Here is a 12671-nt window from a genome sequence, read left to right on the forward strand (position 1 = left end):
TTAAACCCTCTCATGAGGAGACGTTACAGTTAGTCTTATTGTACCAGTTTAAACCCTCTCATGAAGAGACGTTAGTTACATTCTTATTGTACCAGTTTAAACCCTCTCATGAAGAGACGTTAGTTACATTCTTATTGTACCAGTTTAAACCCTCTCATGAGGAGACGTTACAGTTACAGTCTTATTGTACCAGTTTAAACCCTCTCATGAGGAGACGTTACAGTTGCATTCTTATTGTACCAGTTTAAACTCTCATGAAGAGACGTTAGTTACATTCTTATTGTACCAGTTTAAACCCTCTCATGGAGACGTTACAGTTACATTCTTATTGTACCAGTTTAAACCCTCTCATGAAGAGACGTTAGTTACATTCTTATTGTACCAGTTTAAACCCTCTCATGAAGAGACGTTAGTTACATTCTTATTGTACCAGTTTAAACCCTCTCATGAGGAGACGTTACAGTTAGTCTTATTGTACCAGTTTAAACCCTCTCATGAGGAGACGTTAGTTACATTCTTATTGTACCAGTTTAAACCCTCTCATGAGGAGACGTTACAGTTACAGTCTTATTGTACCAGTTTAAACCCTCTCATGAGGAGACGTTACAGTTAGTCTTATTGTACCAGTTTAAACCCTCTCATGAGGAGACGTTACAGTTACAGTCTTATTGTACCAGTTTAAACCCTCTCATGAAGAGACGTTACAGTTACAGTCTTATTGTACCAGTTTAAACCCTCTCATGGCCCCGACAGTGAAGGAAACTAACTCCAGCTATACAGTATGCTGGTACATTTGTAGCAAATGTGTTTTTGTACCACCTACTGCAACGGCACCTATCCAGGATTTGGACGTGTTTTTAAGATAAAAAAACGTATATATATTTATTTATTTAAAAAAGAAAAAAAGAAAAATATACAGTATACACTTTATTTGGTAGTCACCGCCCATTGGTGACCTACAGAGTTAGTTTGGTTACAGAGTTAGTTTGGTTACAGAGCTAGTTTGACTACAGAGTTAGTTTGGCTACAGAGTTAGTTTGGTTACAGAGTTAGTTTGGCTACAGAGTTAGTTTGGCTACAGAGTTAGTTTGGCTAGAGTTAGTTTGGCTACAGAGTTAGTTTGGTTACAGAGTTAGTTTGGTTACAGAGCTAGTTTGGTTACAGAGTTAGTTTGGCTACAGAGTTAGTTTGGTTACAGAGTTAGTTGGGTTACAGAGTTAGTTTGGTTACAGTCTACAGAGTTAGTTTGGTTACAGAGTTAGTGCGGCTACAGAGTTAGTTTGGTTACAGTCCACTGAGTTAGTTTGGCTACAGTCCACTGAGTTAGTTTGGCTATAGTACACAGTTAGTTTGGCTACAGAGTTAGTTTGGCTACAGTCCACAGAGTTAGTTTGGCTACAGTCCACAGAGTTAGTTTGGCTATAGTACACAGAGTTAGTTTGGCTACAGTCCACAGAGTTAGTTTGGCTACAGTCCACAGAGTTAGTTTGGCTACAGTCCACAGAGTTAGTTTGGCTACAGTCCACAGAGTTAGTTTGGCTATAGTACACAGAGTTAGTTTGGCTATAGTACACAGTTAGTTTGGCTACAGAGTTAGTTTGGCTACAGTCCACAGAGTTAGTTTGGCTATAGTACACAGTTAGTTTGGCTACAGAGTTAGTTTGGCTACAGTCCACAGAGTTAGTTTGGCTATAGTACCAGCGTTTCCGTTAGCCGGTAATTACCGGTATTTGACCGGCAAAATCTGTTGAAGTCCGACATATGTAATCTCTCCGGTCTTAATGTCCGGTGAAAATAATTCCCTGAGTCTAAGCACAATTTGATTATTTGAATTGTATTAAAATAGGCTAAAATTAAATAGCCTATGCGATGAACGAAACGATCATTACATTTGTTTCCTCGTTGCTTCTAATAATGACAATGACGTTTGTTGTGAAGGGCCAGATTAAACCGAATATATATATTTATTTATATATATATATTTAATTGTATTTGTATATTCTCTAATATTCCCTGATATCCCTTGTATATTCCTTGTACAATATGCATTGAATATCCATTCTAGCCTACTGAACATCCCATAATAGTCTCCATTCTACTATTGGTCGAGACCTTGGTGCCAGGCTGCCATACCCCTCAGACCCAGTTCAAACGTACCGCTCGACATGTACGAACAAGTCCTAGTTCCGCGTAGGAATTTGGCTACCGCACCACTAATGGGACTATTTGTTCATAGTGCGTATATATACACTGCGCTACTAAAGTAGGACTTTCTTTTCAGTCCAGTTTCTTACCCTCCAATAGAGTCACAGACGTAAAGCCTCCCCGCGATGCCACGTGTGGGAGTAAGGCCAAGTTCGCCTACCATCGGTATTGAGACATCGTGTATATTAATATTTGAATAGTCATATTTGGCACTATATCGTCGAGTTGGACGTAGTCTATTAAGCTAATAATAGTCTGTTAATATATAGTGCTTCGTGCGGTGAGAATACTACCGTAGTCAGTACCCCATCGAACTGGCTGCTTACCCAGGGTGGTTGACCCTATGTGAAGCTGCACCCGAGGAGCCCCAGAGCCGACGAGCGAGTGGACCTGTATACCGGATTATTCTACCGACGACAGCCCGCCTTCCCAGGCACGGATTATGCTTTGGATACTTTGATTATTCTATGGATAAAGACCCCCGACACTACCGTGTGTTGGAACCCCCCCCCCCTGGAGAGGAAGCAAGGTGAGGAGACGCTCTGCAAGACGAGGTCTCTCCACATCTCTCCCCCGTGGACCGGAGAGAGCCGGCCCACAAAGAGTCCACCTGCTTTCATCTGTGGTCCAAGGATCGCCGGCGCATTGAACGGCACTACAGTGGGTTCTCCTGGGATACCCTTGGCCGGACGAGGCAGCTGGATTCTACCCTCCCCCCCCCTCCTACTCCTGTCGGCTTACAAGCGACCGGATTAACCCCCTCTAGTGTATCCAGCCTATAATCATTAAAGTATCATTGCTGTTATTCCTTAACTATTCCAGGTCGTATATTTACCACCTGCGCCTTCAGAGATTGGACATTATCTATTGATATACCGACGAATACTCCTTGCCATAAAAGTGCATACTATTTCAATTCATAAATGTAATTAAGTGATTAAGTGTTTAGTCTACACACCATCGCTGTGTAGGAAAATAAAGACCTGTTTCTAATTCGTACATTTGTGTTGGATCCGTTTCATCTACGTGAGAGTGTTCATGATAATATATTTATGCCGTGTACTGGGTGGCCGAATATTAAGTACAAAGGTAGTGGTAGTAAGTATCATATCTAGTAATACAGTCAGGGAATTGTACCCCTCAGTTACAATTGGTCCTTCGAGCCGGAGGGTAATTAGTGTAATATTAATATAGTGTTATTAATATTGAAATGGCCTATGATGAACACTCCACGAAACGATCCTCCTAACCAACGCCCGCAGCGCGAACGACGGCTCCCTCAGTACTTAGAGGCTTACGCTGTCAGTCAACAACCTAGTCTTCTACTAACAGTAAACGCGGTAAAACTAGAAAGTAAAAGTATGTCTAACCCCAACGCCCAGACTACCCCGACCATAGAGGCCCCTACGGGCTCTAATGTAACTGACCAAGTTCACGGTGGGGACCAGTGGGAACCAGACATGACTTCACACCCCGCCAGTACTGAAGAAGTAGTCCCCGATGAGTCCCGGGAGGAATACAACGCTACCGAGAGAGAACTCGGCACGGAAGAAGACGGGGAGAGCACCGTGGAGATAGAGCTCCAAGGCTCCGCAAGGAGTACCCCGAGGGAAGGCTCCCCTATACAACCGCCTTCTCCCAGCGAGGCAGAGAGGACCCTACAGCAGTCATTCCTCGTCAGCCTGAAAGCCTCTACTGAACGCGATAGACTCCAGGGTGAACGCGATCGATTGCAGATACAGCAACGGAGCGAAGAAGAGCACATACGCCTGGAAATAAGACGCATTCAGATGGAAGAGAATGTGGCCCGAGACCGAGCAGACAGCCAGCGAGCAGCTGCTGGTGCTCTACGGGACGCAGAGCGCGACAGACAGCAAGCGCAACTAATAGAACAGCTGATCAGACGGACAACACCCTCTCCCTCCGCCAGAGGCTCCAGGAACTCGTCTAGACACACCTCCAGGGCGGCATCCCCTAGCCGAGTAAACAACCCTGAACTTGACCAACAGACGAGGTCTATACCCCCCACAGACCACCTCCCCCCACCGGTCCAAGCGAGACCTAGCAACCGGGAAGGAGCAGCATATCCTGTGGAGAGGCTAAACCAGAGACTACAAGCACTGGATGACCTAACTGAAGACGAAGAGGAAGAGGAGGAGAACCGCGCCCGAAGACAGCACAGTACTCTACCGGACCAGGAGGTCCGGTACAGCCCAGGCTATACTCCCGCGGAGCTGCGCTACAGACCCCCGACTCTATACACGGGTGAGCAAGACGCACGACCCGCACCGAGGAACAGCACCTGGACAAGCGGGCCATGGTACACTGCCGGTACCAGCCCATACCAAGAAGCGGGAGGAGACTCGCCTAGGAGGCCTCTCCCCCAACGCTCGCCGATGTATCCACAGTCAGCGTCATACATTGGCACGCCTATGGTACCCGACTTCACCCAAGAGAACCGGGCCCAGTATACAGAACTCCGCATGTGTCTGGAGACCATGTTGGTGAATGTATTGGATGAACGCCACAAATACGCCATCCTACTGCAGCACTTAAAGGTGCCCCGCGCACATAATATAGCGCTCGCCTACGCGACTTCCACCACCCCATACACAGCAGCGCTGGTAGCATTGGACCAGAGGTATGGGCGCATATGGGATTACGTGATCCAGGAGATCCGACACATCGACCGCTTACCCCCAGCAATAGACAATCGAGCACTGGACGACCTGTCCATCAGAGTGCAGTCCCTGGTAGGGATGTTGGGAGCGCAAAGAGAGAAGGGGAAGTATGAACTTTACGCCAACTCAAATGTGGAAAGGATTCTGGAGAAGCTGCCGCCCGCTCGTCAGGAGCGCTTTAGGCGGCAGAGGGACCACAGAGACCCGAATGGCCCCGAACCGAACCTCCTCGATCTAGCAGACTTCCTGGCGAGAGAAGTCAGCAGCCTACGGCTAGATACATTCGGACGGAGCACCCCTGGCTCCAGAGAAGGAACCAGACGACTAAATGATGGAAGAAGATCGGTGACTGTGATGCACCAATCGGAGTCAGTACCGAGCAGCAGGAGCCACAGTACCCCCTCCAGAACGGAGAAGTGGAAGATAGTGTGCCCCTACTGTGAGAAAGAACACTGGCTAGCGCAATGTGACTCCTTCCCCAAGCTGAACGCGGAGGAAGCAGGTCAATGGATAAAGTCCAACAAGCGCTGTTTTCGCTGTGCGCGCTCACACATGGCAGCCGAATGCCGCTTAAAGAAAAGGTGCACCAAGTGCGATGGAGCCCATCTGGACATACTTCACGACAGTAACAGACGGCGCCCTTCACCTGCACCATCCAGCCGCAAAGCGAGCGTCATGTACATCGATCCCGCCAGCAGCAGTGGAGCCCGAGTACTCCTAAAAGTAGTGCGTGTGACACTAAGCTACCAGAATAAAGTCCTGGACACTTACGCCGTCCTCGATGACGGGTCAGAGAAGACCCTGCTGCTCGCCTCCGCTGCGGCCCAGCTAGGGCTGCGGGGAAGCGAAACCCAAATGACAATTCGGACAATAAGACGAGATTTGAAGACGATAAAGGGCGAGAATGTCTCATTCTCTATCGCAGCAAACGGCCAGCCTGAGCGACGGTACCAGATTGCAGACGCTTTCACCAGCCAAGAAATAGGACTGTCGCGGTACACATACCCCGTCGCCAAGCTGATGGAGAAATATGCACATCTGCGCCAGTTACCGATCCCGCTCATAGACAATGCTATGCCGACCCTGTTGATAGGCTCCGACCATGCAGACCTCATTGTCCCGATAGACCGGGTTCATACCGGACCCCGAGGCTGTCCTGCAGCAGTCGAGACCCGTTTGGGATGGACTCTCCAAGGCCCGCTCGCCAAATCTCTCAACCGAAGTACAGCCACTAGATGTCTCCACTCCCGAGTCACAGAGGGAGAAACCGCACTCCTGCAACACGTAGAGCGGCTATGGAGCTTGGAACAAATGCCCTTTAAGAATGGAAAGAAAGACATTCGCTCTAAAGATGACATTTACGCCATTCACCTCCTCGAGACAGGGACCAAGAGAGTCCCGGTCAACGGCGTGTTGAGATACGCCACGCCACTCCTGCGGCGAGAAGGAATGCCTACTTTCCACGCCAAGACAGACGCCATAGAACGGTACCTGCTGAACACGGAGCGGCGCTTAGCCAAGAACCCCGCCCAAGAGAGTGTATACCGCGCTGAGATTGAGAAGCTCATCACAGCGGGACACGTCACAAAGATGGACATTAAAGAGGCTGACCAGACCACTGAATCGTGGTACGTGCCCCACCACAAGGTCCATCACAACGGTAAAGACCGCATAGTATTTAACTGCAGCTACCAGATCGGATCCCAAAATCTGAATAAAGAGTTACTGCCCGGTCCCACACTCGGCCCCTCCCTACTCGGCGTTCTACTCCGCTTCCGCCAGGAAAAGGTGGCCATCAGCGGGGACATTAAAGGAATGTTCCTGCAGGTGAGATTAGTAGAGGCGGACAAGCCCCTGTTACGGTTCCTATGGAGAGAGAAGCCAGGAGATGAGCACCCAGCCATCTACCAATGGGAAGTCCTCCCCTTCGGAACGACGTGCAGCCCCTGCTGTGCGACATTTGCACTACAGAAACATGTAGCAGAGGACCCAGCAGCGGACGAAGAGGTCCGACACAGCGTAAAGAACAGCTTCTACGTAGACAACTGTCTACAAAGCCTTTCAACCCAGGAAGAAGCCGAGGCTCTCCTGATTAAACTCCGCGCCTCATTGATCAAAGGCGGCTTTGATCTCAGGCAGTGGGCCAGCAGCGATCCGCAAGTACTGCGCAGCCTCTCCTCCGAGGACAAGGCAGCCAGCAGCGAGACCTGGATGGCTACAATCCCGGGAGAAGCCCAGGAGATGACCCTGGGATTGGTGTGGCGATTCAAAACAGATTCGCTTCACTACAGACACAAGCCCCTGACTACGGAGCAGGGAAGGCCGGCGGCGGCGCCGACCACCAGACGGAGTGTGTACACAACACTCGCCCGACAATATGACCCGCTAGGATGTATTCTACCGTACACCACCAGGGCAAAAATGATTGTACGAGCATTGTGGGACAAGGACCAGGGCTGGGACGACCCCATTCCCGCACACCTTGCATCCACCTGGAGAGAGTGGGAGATGGAGCTCCACTCACTCCCAGGCGTTAATATGCGCCGAAGCTACTTCCCACCCACGGTGAGGCCAGAGACATGTAAAATGGACTTGCACGTCTTCAGTGACGCCTCAGAGGTCGCATACGGATCAGTAGCCTACTTGCGGGCCCAAGACCAAGGGGGAGAGATCTACACAGCATTTGTCCTCGCCCGCTCGAGAGTAGCCCCACGCAAGCAACAATCTATCCCACGTCTAGAGCTCTGCGCAGCCCTAGCCGGAGCGCACCTAGCCACGCTCATCCAACGTGAGCTCACCATACCGGTGTCTAGAACAATCCTGTGGTCAGATTCCACGACGGTACTCGCCTGGATCAAATCGGACTCATGCAAGTACAAAGTCTTCGTGGGAGTCAGAGTCACCGAGATTCAAGACTTAACCGAAGAGTTAACCGGAGAAACAGAGTGGCGCTACGTTGATACAAAACAGAACCCAGCTGACGTCATCACCCGGGGGATGCCCCTGGATGACCTCACCCGTCGCAATGTCTACAGTGACGGCCCCACATTCCTAAGACTCCCGGAAGGACAGTGGCCCATGCCGATCCCGAGGGAAGCAAGTCCAGAGGAGGTGGAAATTAAGAAGTCTGTGTTCTGTGGATTGAGCACCGTAGCCTCCACCGACCCTAACATAAATGATTGCACGTCCATAGAGAGTGCACAACAAAGAACATTCCTGCGGTACCACCCGGAGTGCAAGTCCCCCGCTGATATGTCAGCAGCTAACTACGAGGAAGCAGAATTGCTTCTACTGCAGCGAGCCCAGAGAGACTCGTTCCCCGATGAATTGGCCTGTCTACAGGGAGGAAAGCCCGTCCCATCCGACAGCAGATTAATTCATCTGGCCCCCGAGAGCGACGCTCACACCCTCATCAGAGTGGGTGGTCGCCTACGCAGAGCCCCCAATCTACCGGATGACATTAAATACCCGATCGTATTGAACAGCCGACACAAGGTCACAGAGCTGATTATAAAGAAATACGATGAGGATGTACATCACGCAGGAGCAGAAAGAGTCTTCGCGGAAATCAGACGTCGTTACTGGATCCTACAAGGAAGAGAGGCGGTACGACGCTTCCAACGAACATGTCTAGACTGCCGCAAGTGGCGCGCGCAGCCCAGCATACCAAGGATGGCTGACCTTCCTCCATGTCGCCTCCGAATCGGTGACAAGCCATTCCACTCAACGGGTATGGACTGCTTTGGCCCGCTGCACATAAAGAAAGGAAGAGGAACCGAGAAGCGGTGGGGTATTGTATTCAAATGCATGACCACCAGAGCGATACACATCGAGCTTCTCCCGACCATGAGCACAGACTCATTCCTTATGGCCTTCCGTAGATTCATATCACGGAAAGGAAGACCGTCTACCCTATTGTCCGATCATGGGACAAACTTTAAAGGCGGCGAAAGAGAGCTGAGAGAGAGCTTCCAAGCTATGGGCCCAGAACTTAAGACCCACCTCGCTCCAGCACAGGTTGATTTCCAATTCAACCCCCCAAACGCACCCCACTTCGGTGGCACTTGGGAACGAGAAGTGCGCTCCATAAAGACAGCCCTGTACGCAGTACTTGGGGCCCAGACTGTGGCGGAAGAAGTCCTAATGACAGTCCTCACGGAGATTGAGGGAGTACTTAACTCGAAGCCCCTCGGATATGTCTCCAGTGATGTGGCGGATATCGACCCAGTTACCCCCAACACACTCCTGATGGGGCGGCTAGATCCCACATTACCCCAGACAATGTACCGGCCTGAAGAAGCGAACGGCCGACGAATGTGGAGGTACAGCCAAGTATTAGCCGACAAGTTTTGGAACAGTTTCCTACTGCACTACCTACCTACCGTCTCTACAGACCCGCCAGAAGTGGGTAAAGGAGAGAGACAATTTGACAGAAGGAACAGTCGTCATGATTATTGATCAATCACTGCCCAGAGCTATGTGGCCGGCCGGCCGCGTAAGCAAAGTGATCACCGGTGCCGACGGCAAGGTCCGAGCAGCCGAAGTGCTCGTCCAGGCTTGGCTACCGCACCACTAATGGGACTATTTGTTCATAGTGCGTATATATACTGCGCTACTAAAGTAGGACTTTCTTTTCAGTCCAGTTTCTTACCCTCCAATAGAGTCACAGACGTAAAGCCTCCCCGCGATGCCACGTGTGGGAGTAAGGCCAAGTTCGCCTACCATCGGTATTGAGACATCGTGTATATTAATATTTGAATAGTCATATTTGGCACTATATCGTCGAGTTGGACGTAGTCTATTAAGCTAATAATAGTCTGTTAATATATAGTGCTTCGTGCGGTGAGAATACTACCGTAGTCAGTACCCCATCGTTTCGGGCAGAGAACTGGCTGCTTACCCAGGGTGGTTGACCCTATGTGAAGCTGCACCCGAGGAGCCCCAGAGCCGACGAGCGAGTGGACCTGTATACCGGATTATTCTACCGACGACAGCCCGCCTTCCCAGGCACGGATTATGCTTTGGATACTTTGATTATTCTATGGATAAAGACCCCCGACACTGCCGTGTGTTGGAACCCCCCCCCCCCGGAGAGGAAGCAAGGTGAGGAGACGCTCTGCAAGACGAGGTCTCTCCACATCTCTCCCCCGTGGACCGGAGAGAGCCGGCCCACAAAGAGTCCACCTGCTTTCATCTGTGGTCCAAGGATCGCCGGCGCATTGAACGGCACTACAGTGGGTTCTCCTGGGATACCCTTGGCCGGACGAGGCAGCTGGATTCTACCCCCCCCCCCCCCCTCCTACTCCTGTCGGCTTACAAGCGACCGGATTAACCCCCTCTAGTGTATCCAGCCTATAATCATTAAAGTATCATTGCTGTTATTCCTTAACTATTCCAGGTCGTATATTTACCACCTGCGCCTTCAGAGATTGGACATTATCTATTGATATACCGACGAATACTCCTTGCCATAAAAGTGCATACTATTTCAATTCATAAATGTAATTAAGTGATTAAGTGTTTAGTCTACACACCATCGCTGTGTAGGAAAATAAAGACCTGTTTCTAATTCGTACATTTGTGTTGGATCCGTTTCATCTACGTGAGAGTGTTCATGATAATATATTTATGCCGTGTACTGGGTGGCCGAATATTAAGTACAAAGGTAGTGGTAGTAAGTATCATATCTAGTAATACAGTCAGGGAATTGTACCCCTCAGTTACAACGTTGTCAGCGAGAGCTTACTGCTGGGTGTGCGAACTTTTGTGAAGCTGCAGAGCCAGAGCAACAACAGCACAATGCAGTATTCCAGCAGTACTCCAATTCAGCCATTTTCAGCCAATGTTGGGTGGGGGGCGCTGCTGTGCGGTTCCCAGAAAAGAGCCAATAACAGCTAAATGAGCTGCTCTGCAGCGCCATACTCTTTGCAAATAAGTCGTTGCGAGGTGGAGAGAGTCGTCACGCAAACCACGATAATGTTGCCGTCTCTCTGCTTTCTCAGTTCTTCGCTTGATATAATTAATACAAATGTCCAATATAACGGAATTTCGTTAGCTCATAAAAATGTGATTATAACAGACTGCTGTTTAGTGTCGGACCGACTGCCCACATACGCGGTCTATTTTATTTCAAGTCAGCAGCAGCACGGAGTATCGAGGGACTTATTTTATTTGGAATATATTAATGACTGTATACGCAAAAGTAGCCTAGTTTTAAGTAATAATATTATAAATCTACATGCCTTGAGGATGACATTCTTTATATAGCCTGCCTATCAATTGTTTTAAAGCTCAATAAACTATGACCGGAATTAATCTCATTTGTCCGGTAGATTGAAATCTTGCAGGTCACGGAGACCGGCAACAATTTTTTCTAACGGAAACCCTGTATAGTACACAGAGTTAGTTTGGCTACAGTCCACAGGTCTACCTGGTCTCCTGCTCCGATGACGAACACTCCGCCCAGGATGAACCCCTCCCCGTTCATGTTGCCCTGGTAACCGGACCTCCAGGCCCGCAGGAAGTTCTGCCACACTCCCAGGCGGATGAACGCCAGCCCCCCCATCCTCCTCTGCAGGGGGCCGTAGAAACGCTTCTGCAAGGGAACACAATGTAGGGCTGGGCGATTAATCGATTTGATCGATTAATTAGAATTAATGATTTAGGACGATTTTGACCATTTTAAATTGATTAAAAATAATAATATATTAAAAAAAAAATTGGAGTCACCTTTTATTTTTACAAAGAGTGATGTTTGGTGAAAGTTAGATTTGCACTTTATTAATCCCAATAGGGAAATTCATTCTTGTTTGATGATCAAGAGGCATCTTTTATTTGTTTTAAGTGAAGTTTGGTGAAAAACAAGTTATTGCACTATTAATCCCAATAGGGACATTTATCTTTGTCAAGAGTAACCTTTTACATATATATATATTATTATTATTTAATTTTTTTTAAGTGAAGATTGGTGAAAGTTAGGTTTGCACTTCAAAGTTAGGTTTGCACTTCAATCCCAATAGGGAAATTCATTTTGTCAAATAAAAACAAAGGTTATTTGAATGATTTCCTTGGTGTTTCTAGTTTTTAAGAGAAAGAAATCGATTAAAATCATAAATCAGATTAAAAAAATTAAATCTGAGATAAAAATGTTAGGCCACATCGCCCAGCCCTACAACAACATCACATCCAAGATGTAATATTCTGAACATATATACATACAGATCATATACATCAAGACAATGTTCTGGAGCAGTGATTCCCAACCTGGGGTCCGCGGACCCCCTGGGGGCGCAGGGGGTCCGCCAGACCACAGATGATTTGAGGTATTTTTTCTTTTTTTTCTTTCAGAGAAATATTTAACACTTTGATTGCCTAAGGCTAAATTCATGATATACCATCCGTTGCCAGCTCTATTTAATATGGAGAAGTTCCCCTTCTTTGCAGGGCTATAACTTTTTAAATTCTATTGCTAGATTGCCATTATTAGGGCCCATTCAAGGTCCTATATGTATTGTTCATGGTGTAGCAACGTTAAACTTTTTCATTCACATATTCATACTAAAATATGGTCTAAGGTATAAGTATGTTTTCATCTCTTTCTGCAGCTTTCTCCAGAACGTGATTTATAGCCCCAAATGCATTATATTGATGATGAAATACAGTTTGATAGCAATCGGCGCGATATAAAAAATTCCAACTGGACGGACTTCTGGAAGTTACTACACGTCATCTGATGTTGACCGGATGGGCGAGGGGGCGTTTATAATTCCGTGGGCAGCGTTATAC

General features: G+C 48.2%; 1 protein-coding gene across 2 annotated transcripts in view; it reads right to left on the bottom strand.

Annotated features, from left to right (window-relative positions):
* Window positions 1-12671, bottom strand: part of LOC311234349 (peroxiredoxin-like 2A) — a 67072-nt gene that overhangs the window by 3514 nt on the left and 50887 nt on the right. For both annotated transcript variants that reach the window (XM_084321501.1, XM_084321500.1), the window contains exon 5: window positions 11317-11481. In XM_084321501.1, coding sequence (XP_084177627.1) covers window positions 11317-11481 — 165 coding nt within the window. The remainder of the gene's footprint in view (window positions 1-11316; window positions 11482-12671) is intronic.

The sequence above is a fragment of the Notolepis coatsorum genome, assembly GCF_963971535.1.
Source record: "Notolepis coatsorum genome assembly, chromosome: 9".
Taxonomy (NCBI): domain Eukaryota; kingdom Metazoa; phylum Chordata; class Actinopteri; order Aulopiformes; family Paralepididae; genus Notolepis; species Notolepis coatsorum.